The following is a 22,709-nucleotide window of genomic DNA, read 5'->3' as shown; positions in this document are numbered from 1 at the left end:
CATATGTTCATATGTATAGGAGGGATCATGGCTCAGGGGTAGAGCATCTGCTTGGTAAGCGGAGGTTTCCAGGTTCAATCCCCGGCATCTCCAACTAAAAAGGGTCCAGGCAAAGAGGCATGAAAAACCTCAGCTTGAGACCCTGGAGAGCCGCTACCAGTCTGAGTAGACAATACTGACTTTGATTGGCCTTTGGTATGTTCATTAAACACAGCTTCTGTTTGAAATGGGTTACTAATAGAGGTATGCATAGTCTCACTCCCTGACAATTTTGTGACTGGTTTCAGTCCCTACAGTTGCACCCACCACCCTGTGTCAAAATTCCAGAGGTGCCCCCGGGTTTGAAAAAGTTGAGGAGTCGGTGGGAACCCCTGGTACAATACTAATGAGGGGGATTGTATCCTCAGAGATTCGTGATGTGAGCTTAAGATATGAGAAGGATCATTTTGCCTATTGATCGGGTTTATCTTTGGAATCCAGAAGAGTAGACCTTTTAGTAAATGGAAGTTGTGACCTCATAGGCCAATAGGCTGCCTTGTGGATCGCAGGGAGGGCCAATCCTTGCTCCGTATCCATGGCCACGGTTTTTTGTGTGGCAGCAGCTGTTAACTGCTTGCTTAATAAAGAGGAGATCTTTGGTACTTCAAGCGTGCATTTCTTGATTGCGATGGTGTTCTGGTTTCGTAACCGTTGCATGTTTCTCTTGTCCTAAATTCCTGTCGATTTGTGTGCACGTGTGTGTTTTAAATGCTGCCATTGCATATTGGAATAAGTGACAGGGTTTCTTTATTTCCAGAAGATTCAACAGTAATTCAAGAGAGAATAGGGAACAGCTTTAAATTGTTGCTTCAGCAGCTAACAGGTAAATCAGCCTTGGAAACAAGACCGTATAATGTTATGAGCCTGCCAACACCCAGCTAGGTTGATTAACTGCTTATAACCTCAAGGAGCTAGGCGGTTTTTTTTTTTTAAATACAGTGACATTAAAGCATAAGATAGATTCAGGCGAGTGGCCGTGTTGGTCTGAAGCAGCAGAACAAAGTTCTGAGTCAGCGGCACCTTTAAGACCAGCAAAGTTTAATTCCACAAAGGCTTATGGTCTTAAAGGTGCCACTGGACTCAAACATTGTCCTGTTAAAACATAAGGAAAACCCAACTGGATCAGACCCGGCATCCATCAAGTCCGTTATCCTGTTTGCCACAGTGGCTGACTGTATGCATCTGGAAAGTACACCGGCTTGTGTGCATCAGGCTTCGCCAAACATTGCATGCTGCAACACACAGACTTATAACTGGTATCCAGCGGCAGGTTTCCTCTGAACATGGGAAGAGTCCCATGACAGTTAAAAGACTAACTTCATTTACATGCGCTCATGCAACTGACGAAGCAGACTCACACAAGTTTCTGCCGCAATAAGTATGTTAGCCTTTTAAGTTGACACAAGATCCTTGCTCACTTAAGCCATTCTGATTAATAGGGTGATTCCTCTGGAGCGTGTCGCTCTGAACTTCCTTTCGCCATTGCCTGGTCTCCGTGAATGTATTCTCCGCACCTGGGGAGGGGCCATCACTGTGCTGAGGACTAGCTTCTCACAGTGGCAGAAGGTTGCTAAGAAAGTCTATCCTGTGGGTGTCAAGCATGCAGCCCAGGGGCTGAATCAGGCCCCTGCAGGGCTCCTATCAGGCCCCGCCAGCAACTGGCTGCCATCTGCTTCCTTCTCCCTCTCTCTTGCTCCTTTCTGCATCACAGCTTACTTTGCTGGGCTAGCTCAATTGCACAGGAGCTATAGAGCAGAACCTTTATTTTCTTCATTGGCTGAGACTCCTCCCTTGGAGAGGAAGGGGGGAAGACAGAGCTTGCTTTGCCAGGCGCTCTCAGTTGCACAGCAGAGCTACTGAGCCAAGCCTCTCTCCCTTCTATTGGCTGAGGCTCCTCCCCTTCCTGGTTCCCTGGGAAAGGAAGGAAACAGCCAGAGCTTCCTTTGCCCAGTTCCCTGGATCACACAGGAGAGAGACAAAGAAAGCACCTTTAAGACCAGTGAGTGCTAATGTTCTAAGCATGTTTTAAGTTTTTTAAAAAAAACTTTGTGTTTGTATGTGTCCTTTATAAAGTCTGTCGAGTGCACCTTTAAGACCAACAAAGTTTTATTCAGAACGTTTTATTCGTGTGCTCCAAACTTACTTCATCAGACGAAGAATGATTCTTTGTCTGATGAAGTGTGCTTGGAGCACATGAAAGCTTACATTCTGAATAAAACTTTGTTGGTCTTAAAGGTGGACTTGACTCCTACTTTGTTTTACTGCTTCAAACCAACACAGCTGCCCACTTGGATCTCTCTTTATAAAGTCTACATCTCTGCTACCTTATCTTAAATATGAACGCACACGGCCTGGCCTGACGCGTCATTTATGTCAGATTTAGTCCTCATAACGAATGAGCTTTACATCTCCGGTCGGTCCCTTCCAGTGGGAGGAGGCAGCCCTAATCCGGGCGTAGGGGGTTCTTTGGAGATCTGCGCATTTTTCACTTGCACTTCTCAATTTCTTTTCCCTTTTCAACCCTTTTACCAGCTTTTTGCTTGGGCAGCCATTGCAGCAGCGTCTCAGCTCAGGCAAAGCTAGAAGGCATGCTGGCCGTGTCCGCCAGGGGGCCTCATTGCACAATTAATTTGCGTTGTGAGAGGCCGGCTCTTTTTTGGGCTCAATCTGTTACTTCCATTGAGTCATTAGAGCCAGGTGGGCAACCTGCAGAACAAAGCACCTTGACTCTGCTTTGCTCTATTGAGTCATTAGAGCCAGGTGGGCAACCTGCAGAACAAAGCACCTTGACTCTGCTTTGCTCTATTGAGTCATTAGAGCCAGGTGGGCAACCTGCAGAACAAAGCACCTTGACTCTGCTTTGTTCTATTGAGTCATTAGAGCTGGTGGGCAACCTGCAGAACAAATCACCTTGACTCTGCTTTGCTCTATTGAGTCATTAGGTAATGCCAGTTCTAGTACTGGTGTTGGGGGGGGGCGCAATTTTCCATTTTCTTTACCCCTTCACTTCGTGCCTACTTTTATAAATCTAGCAGGGCCTTTATCTGATTGCCCGTGGGGTTAATTTTTACTCTACTCCGGCAAGCATTTGTTGGTTTCATTTAAAAATATTTATAAGCCCCCCCCCCTTTCTCCCAGTCAGCTTGATGAAATTATTACAGTAAATTTTTTTTTTTTAGCCCTCCTGCTGATTCTAAGCTGTTGGGCTGTGTTAACTGCTTTGGTCCTCTCTAGATGCTCCCCAGATAAATTTGGAAGAGGCATGTTGCAGGTTGACCCAGGCCAGTTCAGAAGTATGCAGCTTCCACCCTCTTCCTTTTAAGAATTTCCCAAAGAGAGTGAGCTGTTTGGATTTGTCCATTGTCAGCGGCTTCTTTTGCAGTGCCTGCGTCTAAAAATGGTAGCTAATTTAAGAGGAACGCTTTGAAAACATGAAAGAGAGAATCTAATACCGCACTGGACAAAAAGGAACACAGACCAAGCCATTAACACTCCCCCTTGTAAATCTGATAAAGGAGCGCTTCAAAGACAATGGGAGTGGAGGCAGAGGGGCTGCCGTTTGAATCCGAGGATGTTCATCCTCCAGGGATCAAGCCGAGGCGGGGCAACAAAACTGTAGCCTAGGTTGTGTTGTAAATTTTCGTGCTCATCTACAGGACGCTAATTGTTATTGCTATTAATTACACTTCATTTATTGTTAATATTGTTATATGCTTTATTCATGTTTTCTATACATTGTGGGGTTTTATTGTTTATTTACGAAAACTTAATTTAAAAAAGTAAATTAAAATATCTTTTTTTAAAAGATCTGTTCAATAAATGCAAAGGCAACTTATTGGAAGTCACGGAGGGCAGCTTCACAATCCATCCAAACATCTTAGAAAACCTTGTCTTCTTCCTTGAGGTGAGCAACGGCCTCCTTTTCGTAATAAGACTGCAGAAGAGCAGAAATGGCCGGGCGCTGCAGCCATTTCCCTAAAATGCTCATGCCGCCTCCTTTTTTTTTCCATCCTTCCAGACGATCTCTATTGTCCTATGGGTGTGTAGTTACTCTGATGCTGTCCTCCGGCCTTGCAGATCAAACTTGCAGAAGAAGAAAAAGAAGAAAAAAGAAAGCATCGCATCCATGGTGAGTAGTCTTTTCCTCCTTGCGCATATGTGCAAGAGGGTGGGAGCCTTTAACAGAAATATTTGCTCTGGGAGCAGTGGACAAAATGCATTTGCCTTCCAGCAAAGAGAAAAGGCCACAGGGAAACATCCCGCTTTTAAAATCCCTGCTTTCTCTCGTAATAGCCCCCAGTGTTCTCCAGCTTCCAGGACTACGTTTCTGGGCTTCAGACGCTCACTTCCAATGTGATTGACCACATCAAAGGGCTTGAAGTTACTCTAACTGCACTTAAACTTGAAGAGCTGTCCATAGAAGACACTTTACTGTCACCGGTAAGAAATTTGCGTCCATCAAACTAGCATCTTTATGACTGGTATTATGTGGGTGGGGGAGTTTCAGGTGCTTCTCCTCAGGAAAGTTTAAAGTGCCTCACTCCCACCCAGCGTTTCTGGAATGAATGCAGCCATTTTCTTAGGAGGCAACCATGAAATACAGTCATGGGGTGGGGTTGAAAATCTGAAACTGTCTTCACGTTCAGTCCAACAAACTGGCCCTTCTGTTTCAATGCTGATAGCGGCTCTTCAGGGTCCCAGGGCAAGGATCTCTCCCAACCAGTTCTCCGAGGTCCTTTTAACTGGGTTGAGTCTGGGATCCCCGCATGCAAAACAGGCAGGGCTTGAATTCAGCAGGAGCTCACAGGAACACAGCTCCTGAACCTCCAGGCAGAGTCTGCATGCAGTGGGGAGCACACAGATCCTGGGGCATATGCAAATGAGATATGCTACTGAGCTCCTGCACCTTTCCCCCCACAAAATGACCCCTGAGAGCCAGTTTGGTGTAGTGGTTGTGTGCGGACTCTTATCTGGGAGAACTGGGTTTGATTCCACCCTCCTCCAGTTGCACCTGCTGGAATGGCCTTGGCATAGCTCTGGCAAGAGGTTGTCCTTGAAAGGGCAGCTGCTGTGAGAGCCCTCTCAGCCCCACCCACCTCACAGGGTGTCTGTTGTGGGGGAGGAAGGGAAAGGAGATTGTGAGCCGCTCTGAGACTCTTCGGAGTGGAGGGCAGGATATACCTTCCCTCATACCCTCATACCAAACCTTTAATGGCATAATAGATTCAGATAAAAATACACAGAATATAAAAATTTAAACATTGGAGATAAAATCAAAATAAAACCGAGCTTACAGATACATTCAAACATGGTCAGAATTAAATTTAAGGATGTCAGCCAGAAATTTTGCCACAGCCTCACTAACCACCCCCTCAGTATCACTCAATAAATAATAACAGGGTGGCAGAATAGACAAATCTGGAGAAAAAGAAAGCTTGCCAAATAAATCTTTACGGAGGTTATGGTAAAAAGAACAATCAAGCAATATATGCTGGATTGAGTCAGGGGTATTCGCTCCACAGGAGCAAAGTCTGTCGGCTAAAGGGACTCGCTGATATCTCCCTTGTAAAACTTTGGAGGGAAACGCGTTTAGTCTGGCCAACATAAATGCCCTGCGATGACTTGGAGTGGTTAGGTCTGATAGATAATTGGGCATTTTGCCACAAAAAGCATAAAGACCTAAGGAAGCTGGAGAGCAAGTATAAGGGAGAGTTGGCCGTAATTTCGTTTCCTCCAATTCCCACAGTCTCAGTTTAATACATCTGAAGATATATGACTCTTCAGAGGTAGAAAAATCATCTACCTCTAACCCCAATTGATTGAGTTTAGACAGAAGCACTGCTGTCCAGGACGAAATATATGGGTCTCTTTTCATACAATCAAGAAGGCTGTTGGGATCTGTTCTAAAATGAATTTTGAGCCAGAATTTAAACACTGCAATCCAGGCTTTTGTCTCCACCAAAGACTGACCCACTTCAGAGCAGAGAGCAAAGTAGGACACACATTTTGGCAAACCAAGAATTTGTCTAAAGAATGAGGCTTGAATGCCCTCCACTTTCCTGGTAAAAGCTGAGATCCATATAGGGATACCATAGAGGATTTGGGCAAGCGTTTTGGCTTTGAATACTTTAATAGCTGCTGGAACTAATTGGTTGCCCCTTGCAAAGAAAAACTGTTTAATTTGAGCAGCTGAACACTTAGCCAAGTTGATGGTGTTGTTACGATGTGAAACCCAGCTTAACTTGTGGTTAAAAGTGATCCCCAAGTATTTAAAAATTTTTGTTTGCTCGATTGTTGAATTGCCAATAAACCATCTCTGTGGGCCCCAGCAATTTGAAAAGACAACTACTTTAGATTTGGTATAAATGATAGTAAGTGAATTACAATTACAGTAGTCATAAAAGGCGTTCAAATACCTTTGCAGGCCCACTCTTGTACAAGAGAGGATGGTAGTGTCATCGGCATAAAGTAATAAGGGGACCGCTCGGCCTGCAAGTTTAGGCGGATGACCATTGATGGGGGTCAAAAATTGTGCCAGGTCAGTTAAAAATAAATTAAAAAGATGTGGGGCCAGCACACAACCTTGTTTTACCCCCTTTAACACTGGGATTTTACTAGTCAAGTCACCGCTAGAAGAAAATTTCACTTGGCAAAAGGTATTAGAATGAAGTTTCCTCAAGAGAAACAGCAAACGAGGGTCCATTCCCAGGTAACCTAGCTTGATCCATAGTTGGGCTCTATCTATTGAATCAAAAGCACCCTTCAAATCGATGAAGGCAGCATATAATTTTTTTGACCCGGTATGCATATATTTTTCAGCAAGGAAGGCCAGAGTGCAGCAGTGATCCATAGCAGATTTGCCTTTGGAGAAGCCAATCTGTTCAGGACCTATGATGTTGCCTAGGCGCATCCAGTCAGTTAATCGGAGTTCTAAATGTTTTGCATACAATTTGCCCACTATAGATAATAAACTAATGGGGCGGAAGTTTTCTGGTAACTCCAACCCCCCCTTTTTGTATATTGGGATAATTATAGAGTCAAGCCAAGAGTCAGGGATGGAGCCATGCAGATCGATAAAAGAGAACAATTTTGCAAGGGGCAAGAGCCACCAATCGGCAAACTTTGTGAATACCTCAGCGGGAAGGCCATCAGGGCCAGGTGCTTTACCCGCTTTTAAATCCTTCAATAACTCACTGATTTCCTCTAGAGTTACTGGAGGCCAGACCGGCATATCAGTAACTGAGGGGTTTGCTAAGATAGGAGGGGATACACATGGGGCAGCAAAAATGTTAGAGAAGTAATCAACCCATGTTTGCTCAGAGATATTTGGGTCAGTAACAGAATTGTTTTTTAGATTACCTGAAATGATTCTCCAGAAGGCCTTATTATCGTTAGATTTTATCGAGTGGTAAAGTTGGTCCCATTTATTCTGAAAGAAAGCTTTCTTTTTGGATGTAGTAAGCTCCAGGTAGGCTGTCTTGTAAGCAATGTAGGCCTTAATTTTTGATTGGTCTTTGGAGTGACAAGCCTCTTTAAAATGAGCTCTCAGTTCTTGTTTCCAAGCTAAACAATCTGTATCGAACCAGCTGGAGAAACTAGACCTAGACAAGATCACCGGTTTAGCTTTGGCACTACAATAATCAATTAATAATGAAAATCCTGAAAGGATTGAATAATCTGAATTGGAATTTATGATTGAATCCCTTAATCTGCATAGCGCTTCAGAGCCAAAGAGGGAAGAAAACTCCCTTTCTAGGGCCGGGGACCACTTGATTTTTTTTAGAACTTTCTCAGGGGCCTTCATGGATTGGGAAGGTGATACCATATTAACCTCCAGATCCAATCGTAGGGATAGAGTTAGGGGCAGGGGAGATTGTGAGCCGCTCTGAGACTCTTTGGAGTGGAGGGCGGGATATAAATCCAATATCTTCATCTACCTCACAGGGTGTCTGTTGTGGGGGAGGGAGATAAAGGAGATTGTGAGCCGCTCTGAGACTCTTCGGAGTGGAGGGCGGGATATAAATCCAATATCTTCTTCTACCTCACGGGGTGTCTGTTGTGGGGGAGGAAGGGAAAGGAGATTGTGAGCCGCTCTGAGACTCTTCGGAGTGGAGGGCGGGATATAAATCCAATATCTTCATCTACCTCACAGGGTGTCTGTTGTGGGGGGGGGGAAGGTAAAGGAAATTGTGAGCTGCTCTGAGATTCTTCGGAGTGGAGGGTGGGATATAAATCCAATATCTTCTTCTACCTCACGGGGTGTCTGTTGTGGGGGAGGAAGGGAAAGGAGATTGTGAGCCGCTCTGAGACGCTGATTCAGAGACGAATCTGCAGTCATCGTCTTCTTCTGAAAACGAGTGCTCTGCTGTTCAGCCGCAGCCCCTCTCCCAGCTGCTACTAATCCAGCTGGCTCTTTTCCGCACAGTTGCATCCTAAATTTTGCTCCTTTGTTTGCGTGACAGAAAATTCGGGAATTGGCTGTTACATTTCTCTCTGCTTGTGTGTGTGTACCTCTGCACTCACATACTTGCATGGTGCTTTGGAATAGGGCTTTGTAGCAGGCAGCCCCAAGAGGGCACCAAACAAACACCCACAAATCCTCAGCTTTGTAAAGCTTGTTTTGGGGGATGGGGCCGTCTCCTCCCACCTGCCTCTGCAGGGTAGCCGGAGTGAGTGGCTAATGAAGGCGGTCAGCGGAGATTATTTTATTTTATTTGATGTCACATACATACATCATTTTATTTGTATCCCGCCCTCCCCACCGAAGCAGGCTCAGGGCGGCTAACAACATTAAATCAATACATTAAGTACAATAATATTCAAAACAATAACTAATTAAACAATTTAATTGAAATTCTAAAATTAATAAAATTCTAAAATTAAAAACGTGGCTCTTCTCCCAGAGCTGGAGCTGGAGGCTGCAGGTAGCCAAAAACCTAGAAGAGACTTATTACTCTTGCGGTTTTCTAATAGTTTTCATGTTTTCACCTCTTTTTTTCACACAGCAAGGAGTGTCTGAAGAATGTATATCTGATAGGGCAGGGGTGGCCAACGGTAGCTCTCCAGATGTGTTTTTTTTGCCTACAGCTCCCATCAGCCCCAGCCATTGGCCATGCTGGCTGGGGCTGATGGGAGTTGTAGGCAAAAAAACATCTGGAGAGCTCCCATTGGCCACCCCTGTGATAGGGGATTTATTTTATTTATTTACAAAATTTGTATCCTGCTTTCCTGCACTTGCAAGGGCTGCCGAGGTGGCCAGCCATTTAAAACATATATGATGAAATTATATTATAAAAACCATTAAAATAAACCCCAAAACATACCTCATTAAAACAACATTTTTTTTAAAAAAAAATTAAAAATAGTTAACATACACATAAAACAGTTAAAATACATAAAAAACATAAAACATTGGGTAGGAGCAAAAACAGAACAAAAAATAACTTTAGTCATCTGGCAACAGAACGAGACGGACAAATCTTCTTGGGAAAAGATTTCCAGAGTTTTGGTGTCATCACGATGGGGAATGCCCTCTCCCAGGTAGCCACCTTCCCTATCTTCGAAGGTGGGGGCACTTGAAGGGGGGCCTCCAAGATGACCGTAAGGATCATAAGGAATTAGATCCGGAGTGTCAGACATGCAGCCCAGGGGCCGAATCAGGCCCCCAGAGGGCTCCTATCAGGCCCCCGAGCAACTGGCTGTCATCTGCTTCCTTCTCTCTCCCCTTTTTTTCCTTCTGCATCATGGCCTGCTTTGCCACACTTGCTCAGTTGCACAGGAGTTACAGAGCAAAACCTCTATTTTCTCCATTGGCTGAGACTCCTCCCTTGGGGAGGAAGGGGGGAAGGCAAAGCTTGCTTTACCAGGCTCTCTCAATCACGCAGCAGAGCTCCTGAGCCAAGCCTCTCTTCCTCCTGTTGGCTGAGACTCCTCCCCCTCCTGGTCCCCTGGGGAAGGAAGGAAAGAGCCAGAGCTTCCTTTGCCAGTTCCCTGGACCCCATGGGAAAAATACAAAGAAATCACCTTTAAGACCAACGAGTGCTAACATTTTAAGCGTGTTTTATTTTAAGGGGTGTTCTTTAAAATCTTTACTTGTGTGTTTGTCTGTGTCCTTTATAAAGTTTCTATCTCTGCTACCTATCCTTAATTAGGAACCGGACAGGGCCCAGCCTGACAAGGTCTCATTTATATCAGATCCGGCCCTCATAACAAATGAGTTTGTGTTGGAATACAAGTTATTTACATTCCAGCCGTTATAGAGTTAACTGTTTTTGTTTACCTAAAAGAGGAAGTGATGTATTGTAGCCTAAACCCAATTAGTTCCTGGCTCTTCTAAGCTGGGCATTTGCACTATGTGTGAAACTCCTTTGATCTCATATGCAAGCTGAATTGCTCTTTTTCCTGGCTCCAAGTTCTCTGGGGAGAAGAAACCAGCTAACAAAGGGTAATAAATCCCAGTAGACAACCGTGTTGGTCTGAAGCAATAGAACAAAGCAGGAGACAAGAGCACCTTTAAGACCAACTAAGTTTTATTCAGAATGTCAGCTCTCTGATGAAGTCTGCTTAGAGCGCACGGAAGCTTACATTCTGAATAAAACTTAGTTGGTCTTAAAGGCGCACTTGTCTCCTGCTTTGTTCTAAAGGGTAATAAAAGCAGCCATGTAGCAGATTAGAAGTAGTTAGCCATATCATATGGGTTAGTATAGAAAACGACAATTAAATATTGTAACCATATGTTATTAATAAATTGTTAAAACACAAAAGAAGTCGCTAGCCATGCTAGTAAGCTAAATTTTATTTCTGTAGCCCAAGTACCTTTTCCTGATGTTTTTCAAGGAAACTTTATTTCTTTTTTATAAGCTTTAAGTCTTATCTCCATTTATTGCAACCTCCACGCCTCTCATTTTAGAAGAAGAAGAAGAATTGCAGATTTATATCCCGCCCTTCTCCCTGAATCAGAGACTCAGAGCGGCTTACAATCTCCTATGTCTTCTCCCCTCACAACAGACACCCTGTGAGGTGGGTGGGGCTAGAGAGGGCTCTCACAGCAGCTGCCCTTTCAAGGACAACCTCTGCCAGAGCTATGGCTGACCCAAGGCCATTCCAGCAGGTGCAAGTGGAGGAGTGGGGAATCAAACCTGGTTCTCCCAGATAAGAGTCCGCACACTTAACCACTACACCAAACTGGCTCTTTTAAACACATTTCCCAACGGTTTGACACCCCTGGATTCGGTGATCCTTTCAGAATGTTGGTCCCAAACCATATAGGGCTTTGAAGGTCAAGACCGACACATTGAATTGTGCCCAGGGGCAAATTGGGAGCCAGCCAGTGTGGGTGGGCCAAGAGTGGGGTGATGCACCCCCCGTGACCCACATCCTGGCTCCAGCATCCTATACCAGGTGACGTTTCCAAACACTTTTCAGGGGCAGCCCCATGGACAGCGTGGTACAGGAATCTAATGAGGGCAGGTGCCACAGCGGCCTCAGCTTTTCTCTCCAGGAAAGGTCACCGCTGACTAGCCGGTCAAAGCTGGTAAAAGGCACTCCTGGCCACGGCTGCCACGTGCTTAACTAGCAGCAGGCCTGAGTCCAAAAGCACCCCTAGACGATCAGCATGCTCCTTCAAGAAGAACTGTAGAAGAAAAAGAAGAAGAAGAAGATATTGGATTTATATCCCACCCTCCATTCCGAAGAGTCTCAGAGCAACTCACAATCTCCTTTCCCTTCCTCCCTCACAATAGACACCCTGTGAGGTGGGTGGGGCTGGAGAGGGCTCTCACAGCAGCTGCCCTTTCAAGGACAGAGTCTCAGAGCGGCCTACATTCTCCTTTCCCTTCCTCCCCCACAACAGACACCCTGTGAGGTGGGTGGGACTGAGATGGCTCTCAAAGCAGCTGCCCTTTCAAGGACAACCTCTGCCAGAGCTATGGCTGACCCAAAACCATGCCAGCAGGTGCAAGTGGAGGAGTGGGGAATCAAACCCGGTTCTCCCAGATAAGAGTCCGCACACTTCACCACTACACCAAACTCGCTGTAGATTTATACTCTGCCCTTCTCTCTGATTCAGAGACTCAGAGCAGCTTACAATCTCCTCTATCTTCTCTCCCCACAACAGACACCCTGTGAGGTGGGTGGGGCTGAGAGCGCTCTCCCGGAAGCTGCCCTTTCAAAGACAACTTCTGCAAGAGCTATGGCTGACCCAAGGCCATTCCTGCAGCTGCAAGTGGAGGATTGGAGAAGAAGAAGACTGCAGGTTTATACTCCGCCCTTCTCTCTGAATCGGAGACTCAGAGCAGCTTACAATCTCCTCTATCTTCTCCCCCCACAACAGACACCCTGTGAGGTGGGTGGGGCTGAGAGGGCTCTCCCAGAAGCTGCCCTTTCAAGGACAACTCTTGCGATAGCTATGCCTGACCCAAGGCCATTCCTGCAGCTGCAAGTGGAGGAGTGGAGAAGAAGAAGAGTGCAGATTTATACTCCGCCCTTCTCTCTGAATCAGAGACTCAGAGCAGCTTACAATCTCCTCTATCTTTTCCCCCCACAACAGACACCCTGTGAGGTGGGTGGGGCTGAGAGGGCTCTCACGGAAGCTGCCCTTTCAAGGACAAACTCTGCCAGAGCTATGGCTGACCCAAGGTCATTCCTGCAGCTGCAAGCGGAGGAGTGGGGAATGAAACCTGGTTCTCCTGGATAAGAGTCCGCTCACTTCACCATTACACCAAACTTCATGAGGAGTATAACCACATCTAGAACGGGTGATCCCTTAAATCCCAGCTCAGGCTTTCCACTCACCAACAGTTCTAACTTGTTGGGATGAAGATTCCGTTTATGAGCTTGCATCCACTCCAAAAGTGCCTCTGTTACTCGTTTGGGGTTTCTACAGGCCCCCTTAGGATCAGCCGGAAGTGTGGGATAGAGCTGGCTGTCATCTGCATAATGGTGACAAGACAGTGACAAGACAGTGGAGAGCCAGTTTGGTGTAGTGGTTAAGTGTGCGGGCTCTTATCTAGGAGAACCGGGTTTGATTCCCCACTCCTCCACTTGCACCTGCTGGAATGGCCTTGGGTCAACCATAGCTCTGGCAGAGGTTGTCCTTGAAAGGGCAGCTGCTGTGAGAGCCCTCTCCAGCCCCACCCACCTCACAGGGTGTCTGTTGTGGGGGAGGAAGGGAAAGGAGACTGTGAGCCGCTCTGAGACTCTTCAGAGTGGAGGGCGGGATATAAATCCAATATCTTCATCTACCTCACAGGGTGACTGTTGTGGGGGGAGGAAGGTGAAGGAGATTGTGAGCCGCTCTGAGACTCTTCGGAGTGGAGGGCGGGATATAAATCCAATATCTTCATCTACCTCACAGGGTGTCTGTTGTGGGGGAGGAAGGTAAAGGAGATTGTAAGCCGCTCTGAGACTCTTTGGAGTGGAGGGCGGGATATAAATCCAATATCTTCATCTTCTACAGCAGCCCAAATCTCCAGTGATTTTGTATAAAGATTAAGGAGCATAGGGGACACAATGGAACCTTGTGCGTCCCCACAGGCCAAGGGGCTGAGCAGCTGCCCCTCCCCCCCGCACCCCCTTCTGAGACCTGCCCTCCAGGTAGGACCAAAACTGCTCAGAGTGTGGAAAGAGATTCAGTCAGAGTGGCAGTCTTCGAAAGCATCAAAGAAGACCAGGGGTCATGCATACCTTAGGGACCGCCTTTCCCTGCACGTGCCTCAGCGAGCACTTCGGTCCGGGTCTCAAAACCTGTTGACAGTCCCCAGCATCAAAGAAGCAGGGCTCAAAGATCCAGGTCCTTTTCCGTTGCTGTCTCTAGCTGGTGGGATGAGCTGCCAGAAGAGATCAGGGCCCTGCGAGAGCTTTCACAGTTTCCGCAGGGCCTGCAAAACGGCACTCTTCTGCCATGCATCTGCAGCAGCGGGATTGGCCCATAGAAACATCATTGATGGTTTACCTCAGGGGTGGCCAACGGTAGCTCTCCAGATGGTTTTTTTTTTTGCCTACAACTGCCATCAGCCCCAGCCATTGGCCATGCTGGCTGGGGCTGATGGCAGTTGTAGGCAAAAAAAACCATCTGGAGAGCTACCCTTGGCCACCCCTGGTCTACCTCTTAGAATCATAGAGTTGGAAGCGACCTCTAGGGTCATCTAATCCAGCCCCCTGCACAATGGAGGAAACTCACAAACACCTCCCCCTAAATTCACAGGATCTTCATTGCTGTCAGATGGCCACCTAGCCTCTGTCTAAAAACCTCCAAGGAAGGAGAGCTCACCACCTCCTGAGGAAGCCTGTTCCACTGAGAAATCACTCTGTCAGGAAGTTCTTTCTGATGTAGAGCCGGAAACTCTTTTGATTTAATTTCAACCCGTTGGTTCTGGTTCTACCTTCCGGGGCCTCAGAAAACAATTCCACCCCATCCTCTAGATGACAGCCCTTCAAGTACTTGAAGATGGTGATCAGATCACCTCTCAGCCGCCTCCTCTCCAGGCTAAACATGTTATCGCGATCCTAGGAGCTCTTCGAATGGCTAACCGCCATTCAGATCATTGTCTGAAACCTTGATGCCAGTATAAGTAGATGTTTTTAGAAATTGTTGTTATGTTTTATGTTTTTATTGTTGTGTTTTATTTGGTCACACCATGTGTGACCTCAAATTTGTGAGCTGCCCTGAGCCTGCCTCGGCGGGGAGGATGGGATATAAATCAAAAAGATCAATAAATAATTCCACACAGCGGAGGAACTTTTTGAGTTCTCAGAGCCAGGGCCCAGTAGAGTACAAGAAGGCCATGTTTGTTTCTAATTGGACCCCACTCCATTCTTGCCACCTTAACCAAGCAAAAGGACTTCCCAAAGTAAACAGAAAAGTGGAAAGCTAACACCTGAAAGGCCATGGGAAAAGGCAAAGGGAATTTCCACAAACAGAAGTATTCACAGGTTAAAGCTCATTCGGTCAGTTAGGAATGAGCGTGAAGATGCATCGGGCTTTGTGGCACCTCTGTTGCCCGACTGCCAGTGGCCCTTCTTGGTAATCCCACTCCCGCCTTCTGAGCCAAAAAGAAGGATCGATGGATCATCCTTCTCATTCCTGTCTGACAGAATGAGCTTAGCTCCTGAGGGCTTAAACCCTGAAAAACTGCAGTGGTTTCGAAGGCACTGTCAGACTTTTAGAGCACTAGTTCCCAACCTGTGGCAGACGACCTCAGAAAGCCAGAGAGATGTTGAAACAGTTTCTGCAAATCTATCCAGCCTGGGCCCGTTTCTCTTCCCTCGGGCCCGAAAAGGTTGGAAGTCCCTGTTCTAGGCGGAGTTGCACTAGTAACGCCAACTGCAAACTATAAAAACATGTAAAGTTTTGAGTGTTGTAAAATCTTGGATCTTCTAAGCCGCCCTGAGCTCGCTTGCAGGATAGGGCGGGATATAAATTAAAAAATTAAAACGGTGCCTCCCAGTCTGCAAGAATACCATGATTGATGGTTTCAAAAGCCACTGAGAGGTCCAGGAGAATCAACAGAGCTGTACTTTGGGAAACTCCAGCCTCTGAGAGGAGTCAGATGGTATAGCAGAAACTGTTCTGTCTGAGTGGGTGACCAGTTCCCTTTGTCCCTATTAAAAGTTCTGGACTTCGGAGAAGCCTTTACTCCGTCACACATCCCCACAGTGAACAGTTCAGGAGGGTCAGAGAATTTTATTCTTGATTGTGGGGAGGGTCCCCCCCCCCATTTCTTTCCTTTCTAGCTCTGCTTTCTTTTGGTGCGGACAGAACTGAAAGCAAATGAGCAAAATCTCCCTGACTCTTTCATTTCCTGCCACCTGGGCATATGCATGAGTTGGGAATCCTAGGGGTTTCCCCACTCCCATAGGCCAAACAGTATAGTTTGAGGAAACGGTGACACACCACGTACTGGAGCTGTTTTAAGGCTGAGCCAAGGCCAGAGTTTTTATGATGCAAATCCACCCAGCAGGTATGACAGGGATACGGGTTCAGTGTACCCAGCTTGTCAGTGCCATGAGAAAAGCCAAATGTTCGATAAAAGCACCTTCCCGTCTGCACACCCCTCTTTCTTCAAGTGCTACATTTCCTCTCAGTTTTGTGTGAAGACGGGATTATTGGGCTGAAGTTCATCCTGACTCGGGACATGAATAAAGATCTCTGATGACTTTGGTTTAGACCCACAGGCAGCCTGACAGGATTGGCTGGCACAAGGCAGATGATACACGAACATTACTCCTTAGAAGCCCAGAGGTCAGGAATGTTTAATTCTGCAACGTATGCCTGTCTGTACATGGAGGCATTTGCAAGAATCACTAAATAAAAAAAGAAGAAGTTACTGGATTTATATCCCACCTTCCACTCCGAAGAGTCTCAGAGCAGCTCACAATCTCCTTTACCTCCCCCATCCCCACAACAGACACCCTGTGAGGTAGATGAAGATATTGGATTTATATCCCGCCCTCCACTCCGAAGAGTCTCAGAGCGGCTCACAAACTCCGTTACCTTCCCCCCCCACACACAACAGACACCCTGTGAGGTAGATGAAGATATTGGATTTATATCCCACCCTCCACTCCGAAGAGTCTCAGAGCGGTTCACAATCTCCTTTCCCTTCCTCCCCCACAACAGACACCCTGTGAGGTAGATGAAGATACTGGATTTATATCCCGCCCTCCACTCCGAAGAGTCTCAGAGCGGCTCACAATCTCCTTTCCCTTCCTCCCCCACAACAGACACCCTGTGAGGTAGATGAAGATATTGGATTTATATCCCACCCTCCACTCCGAAGAGTCTCAGAGCAGCTCACAAACTCCTTTACCTTCCCCCCCCCCCCACAACAGACACCCTGTGAGATAGATGAAGATATTGGATTTATATCCTGCCCTCCACTCTGAAGAGTCTCAGTGTGGCTCACAATCTCCTTTACGTTCCCCCCCTCAACAGACACCCTGTGAGGTGGGTGGGGCTGAGAGGACCCACAACAGCTGCCCTTTCCAGAACAACCTCTGCCAGAGCTCTGGCTGACCCAAGGCCATACCAGCAGGTGCAAGTGGAGGAGTGGGGAATCAAACCCGGTTCTCCCAGATAAGAGCGCTCTGGCTGACCCAAGGCCATTCCAGCGGGTGCAAGTGGAGGAGTGGGGAATCAAACCTGGTTCTCCCAGATAAGAGTCTGCACACTTAACCGCTACACCAAACTGACTCTCCAAACAGAAGTGGCCTTCCATGTGATTTAACAGGATTTGTATATAACTTTTTTTTCCAGGAAGAAAAGAAGTTTACAAAGACTGCGCTAGTGAAGGTCCAGAACAGTTACCAGCATTCAATTCAAGAAATTGGTGAACTGCTGAGAAAAAGACTTGATAGTATCAAAAACCTGAAGGTTTGAGGAAACGCCTTTCGGGCACTAGATGTCGGTCGCCGTCAGGCAAGGATTGACACCCGCTGCCAGACTTTGACGCTAAAATCTGGAACTTCCTCATAAATGCATGAAGGACTTTGATCGTAAAATAGGGTTTTTTTATGTATTAAAAAAAAAAGATATATTCAAGCTGATTTAAATTATTGTACATAAAACCAGAAGCCGGAACCCTCCTCCGTCAGGGCTAGACCACTTTTTATACATGTTCCTAAGGCTGTTGTAACAGAAACAAAACCAAACCCCAATCTGTTTCATTTTCCTTGGTGTTGGGGGAGCCTTCTCCAGAAACTCTTTGGGGGCTTGAAGTCTTTAGAAGCAGCAATAGAAAAATCCAGTGTAAAGCATATTTCAAAGGAGTTTGTATTTTTCCATTGCATAATGCTGTATTTATAGTTTTGTGTGTGGGTTTTTTTTTTTTTTGCCTTAGAAAAAGCAGAAGTCCCTAGGGGCCTGTGTTTAGCTGCGGGACTCTTCGGGTGCTTCTTTCCACCGCAACATCTACTTTGGTTACGGAGCTGTCTTGTGTGACTCTCGGTCTGCTCATAGGGCCAGCTGCCCTTAACAACCACGGTTGGGCGAAAATACTACCTACATTAGTTTCAGCGTTTAAGACCACAGAGTCTCCTTTTCCACCCTGTTGGTGGATGGGAGCAACGCTCGAAAAGGCTCTACGAATATACAGGCTGCGAAAGAGGAAGTGAGAATTGCAAAAGGAATTTTGTAAGCCTGTATAAAAGCTTCACTTCCGAAGCTCCGGATGAACAGAAATCAAAGCGTCACAGGTCACACGTCTTGAGACCCATCTCTGTCCTTGGTCGGTTTCAAAGAGTGTGATGAAGACGACAGGGTGCGAAACTTGAATAGTGCTTCCTTGTAATTCTTTAATCTGAACTAGATCCTGACCGGTTTTGGGGGAAAATGCACACAAGATAAAAACTTCAGAGAACTGTGGGGAACGCAAGTAAACGACTCGTTCCTCTCCTGAAGGGTGCGGAGGGGGGGGCAATGCTGCGTCTCTTCTTAGGTGCTCCACATTTGGGGGTTTAAAGAACTTTCCGATGAAAACTGTCCTGTCAACTTCTAGCCCGGGATGTTAATCTTCATTTATTTTTGCAGCCAATCTAATTATTCCGGTGTTGGCGTGAGGGTGGGGCATGTTTTGTAGCATCTGGTATCGCTAATCTTGATGGGGTTTTTCTTCTTTTCCAGCAGGTAGAACTTTTAAGAAATAATACCAGGTACTCCATTCCCCACCTCCAAATCTCCTTTTGGGCTACCAGGATTTGGGGGCAAGAACTTCCAAGCTTTTGAAGGCTTCTGGTTGCTGGGGGGGAGGGAAGCTTGTGACCTGCAGCTTTAAGAGTACTAGCTGTGCTGGTGAAGTCACTTGACTCTTGCTAGAAACCACTTGTTTCTGAACCCGCTCGACCTGACCTGCATAGGACTCCAGAGTCTTTGTTCGTTGGGATTAAGGCGGTTGCGAAGTACAACCGTGACAGCTCTGTATGCTTTTGCTTTTTATCAGCAGGGAGTCTTAAGGCTGCAATCTTCATTCTTCCAAATGCCCCTTTCAGGAAATATCGAGATGACCCTTATTTAGCCACTTAAGACGTGCTACTTCGGTTTGCTCTTTCTCCAAAGCGTCCATAGATGATGGGGCCCATAGATGTTTTGCAGGTAGCTTCCTTCTTTTGTGGGTGTCTTGTCTGTCTGTTGTCTGTCTGTCCCAGGGGAGAAGCAGCTGCTATTCCCAGGGCTGCATGCTCAGATGCTGAGAAGGAACCTAGGAAAAAAATCACGTGGCTCCGTCCGAAATAGTTTTGATAAAATTCCTTCCCTGGATGGATGTGCCTCAGAACTGAAATTGACACACCCGTCAGTTCATCCAGCAACACCAACGTGGCTCTTAAAGACCCTGCACTCAAGATCGGTTTTGATTTAAAATGCACCATTCTGAAGGTGTTCTCTTCAGACTTTTGCACTGGCTGTGAGCAATGAAATCCCAAAATGTGGAATGTTCTACAAAACAGCTGTAGGAACGGAATGTTCTTCTGGTCTTCCTACAGCTGTACCTTCAGGGGAAGTCCCATAAAAAATGTTTAACCCAGAGTAGGATCTGTTACGGCGGTGGCTCTGAACGGCAGCCCTCTGTAGACATTTTATTTTCATTAACCATATGCAGTTTATTGATTCATTTTGGGGTCATTTGATGTTGCCAATTGGAGGTTCTTTGGTTTTTTTCCCCTTCGTTTGTTTGCGTACCTATTGAAATTTGAATAAATTAGGTATGAAGATGTCCATCAGCCTTTCGAGAAACTCCCAAACGAACGTAAGTGAGCTCATTCGCTGATTCTTACGACTGCGAAAAAGACTGTTGAGGGAGAAACCTGTAGCTAAAGCAATTCCCGTTGTCACAACCATCCACAATGGTATTTTCATGGTCATGAATTGCTTCCAGAAGCTGTCCTCTGGAGCTCGGCGATTAATTAGCTCTTCTGCTTCTTCTTGCTCGTCTTTAGCCGGGGCTCCTTTATATTCCTCCGCTGTTGTGGTGTGGACTGTTCTCAAGTATACCTCCCTTAGAGTTCTTTCTTAGTACAGTTCTCGGTTTTGGTGATTCTCGCCGTACCCACATCTTTGATACCGTGGAGATTCGTCGACTGCCATAGATCTGCTTTGATGTTGTTCTTTGGTTTCCCCCCTTCATTTGCTCACATACATATTGAAATTAGAATGTGAAGATGTCCATCAGCCTTTCAAGAAACTCCCAAACAGTCATCACCGAGCTCGTTGGCCGATTCTGTCGATTGCGGAAAAGACTGTCGTGGTGTGGAGTGTTCTCAAGGATACCCCTCTTAGAGTTCTCGGTACAATCCTCATTTTTGGCGATCCTCACTGTACCCACATCTTTGATACTGTGGAGATTCGCCGACTGCCGTAGTTCTGCTTCCAGCGCTGCGTCTGCGCTTCCGGAAGCACCCTCTGCAGACGTCTCGATCAAAAAAGCCTATTTTTGCTGGCATTGCCAGATGTTCCTCAGGGATGGAGCCCGCTTGGAGCAGTGTGATGTCGTCTGTGCCCGCTTGGAAGGAAACTTTGGTTCATACTCTTCAGCAGAGATCACTAGGAGGTCAGTGGGGAGTTGTGGCAGTATCGGCTGTTCATGCTGGCAACGTCTTTTCCCACTGAAATGTTGTGGGACGTATGCATGGTGGCTCATAAGCTCTTAAGTGTCTTTCAGGTAGCGGCTCCCCTCCAAACCAGGCCTGAGACCAATTTGTGAGGAAATCCAGCACCCCCCCTACCTTATTTTTGCTCCTTTTAATTTAGAAATGTAGGGCTCTCAGAATGCCAAACACTGGAGCTGCCTTCTGTAATTTTATGCATTGAAACTGAATTCTGAAATGGCCTTTGCAAGACTTTTCAATACCCAATCAGGAGAAAAGGATGCTGTCTTCCTGAACAGGCTAGGTATGTGTACATGCACACACTCTGTCTCAAAGTATGTAAGATGGGCAACATCTGATTCCAGCTGCCCACTACAGAGAGTGATTTTCTGCAATCAAAGAATTTTGATCTTGGTGACCTGTGAAAAGGAGTTCGATTCTTTCCTTTGACAACACACATACCCCCTCTGGATTTCATTTAGTGCTGCTGTATCCCTTTTATTTGTGAGTTAACCGATAGAAGTGAGCTACCAAAACTACTGTTTACAGATTGAGAGAAGTTAATTTTATATAGTGCTGGGATCGTGAGGCAGGATCCCCTTGCAGCTGTCTTTTGCAACCAAATTCTCTGATTTAAGCCTGTTTTGTTGGGTGTTTCTTCATGGGGATGAAGGTGAGGGGAGTTTTAACCCAACCGCCTTCCCTTGCGTGAAGTAAACTTACCATCACCTTAGCTGTGTTGCCCAATGGAGGGGTGGGGCTTTTGTATCTCCTTAGTAATTTTTAACTTTAAATTTTGCATTTATATTTTGCAATCTTTATGTTTAATCATGATTTTTGGAGGGGGGAGGGGGGGGTCTCTTTTAACCTATATAAAGAAGGGGATTTTTCTGTTCTCTGCAGAAACCACCTTTGAACTTTTTCACTTCCTTGATGGCGCTCTGTAATTTATGACTGTGGACGATTGTGTTAACACTTTGCCTCCGACATAATTAAGTGACGAAACTGCTAGCGATCTGCTTTAAACTGGATGGGTTTATAATTTATATTAAAAAGTCAGTTTCTTTATAATTCCAGTTTTGCTGCTTGAGATCACAAATGCATGTCGTGGTTTTTTTTTTCCCCTCCCCCCCCCAATCTGGGACTTGTTCAGTCAGTTACTAAAGTAGTTTTGTGTAGGTACCAAAAAAAAAAAAAATCAGATGTTTTGTGCTGCTCACCCGCTCTGTTAACAGGGCAGGACACCAGAGTTTAGAGTTGCCAAGAATCCTTTCTGCCTTGGAAAAGAGGCTCAGCCCATAGCTGTGTGTGTCCTTTCACCTGTGTGCGTGCATGGAAAAAAAAATGATACAAAGCACAAAATTCAGCATCTTGGCCCTCATTGAACAAAACAAAAAAAGGGCGTGTTCCTAGCCCTCATGGCTGCAGAATTTTACTTGAGAGAAATCTTGGGCTCTGTCGTGATCCAGTTGTAGCCAGGAAGCTGGAGAGTTCTGGCCTCTATAATACACGCACCCCAGGATTTGCAAAACAAGTTGTATTTGAACACAAAATACTGATAATGAAGGAACTCAGAGGAAAGTGTGTGTCAAGGCATGGTGGAAACACCTGGCTTCACTTTTCTTCATTAAGTTTGGTCCTGTTTAGTAAAAATGCACCTCTGGATTTATAAGCTGGTGGGAGGTCACATGAGGTGCAGGCAGAACGCAGGTTCCATTCTCAGGACTCCTCTGTGTGAAGGTCACAAGTGGCCAGAGAGGGAGATCCTTTGCAGGAGACCAAGAGTGTCTCCCAGAAGCGATGAGGGTTTTGATGATTACTGATGGTTTGAACTTACACACATTTGTTGCACTGCTTTCACACACACACATGAAGCTGCCATATACTGAATCAGACCCTTAGAATCCTAGAGTCGGAAGGGACCTCCAGAGTCATCTAGTCCAACCCCTGCACAAGGCAGGAAACGCACAAACACCTCCCCCTAAATTCACAGGATCTTTATTGCTTTCAGATGGCCATCTAGCCTCTGTTTCAAAACCTCCAAGGAAGGAGAGCCCACCACCTCCCGAGGAAGCCTGTTCCACTGAGGAATT

The 22,709-nt window shown here is 46.2% G+C and overlaps 1 protein-coding gene across 2 annotated transcripts in view; it reads left to right on the top strand.

The window, feature by feature from the left end:
* Positions 1–21,687, top strand: part of NAA25 (N-alpha-acetyltransferase 25, NatB auxiliary subunit) — an 89,115-nt gene extending 67,428 nt beyond the window's left edge. The window contains exons 20-24 of one of the 2 annotated variants that reach the window (XM_060250366.1): positions 797–862; positions 3,846–3,943; positions 4,058–4,168; positions 4,333–4,479; positions 17,294–21,687. In XM_060250366.1, coding sequence (XP_060106349.1) covers positions 797–862; positions 3,846–3,943; positions 4,058–4,168; positions 4,333–4,479; positions 17,294–17,416 — 545 coding nt within the window. In that variant the 3' untranslated portion in view covers positions 17,417–21,687. The remainder of the gene's footprint in view (positions 1–796; positions 863–3,845; positions 3,944–4,057; positions 4,169–4,332; positions 4,480–17,293) is intronic. The other variant, XM_060250367.1, reaches the window with a different exon arrangement.
* Positions 21,688–22,709: the final 1,022 nt, after the last annotated feature.

This window comes from Heteronotia binoei, chromosome 11 (assembly GCF_032191835.1).
Source record: "Heteronotia binoei isolate CCM8104 ecotype False Entrance Well chromosome 11, APGP_CSIRO_Hbin_v1, whole genome shotgun sequence".
In the NCBI taxonomy this organism is placed as follows: domain Eukaryota; kingdom Metazoa; phylum Chordata; class Lepidosauria; order Squamata; family Gekkonidae; genus Heteronotia; species Heteronotia binoei.
The sequence above is the reverse complement of the archived record's forward strand: the minus strand, read 5'-3'. Positions and strand labels throughout refer to the sequence as shown.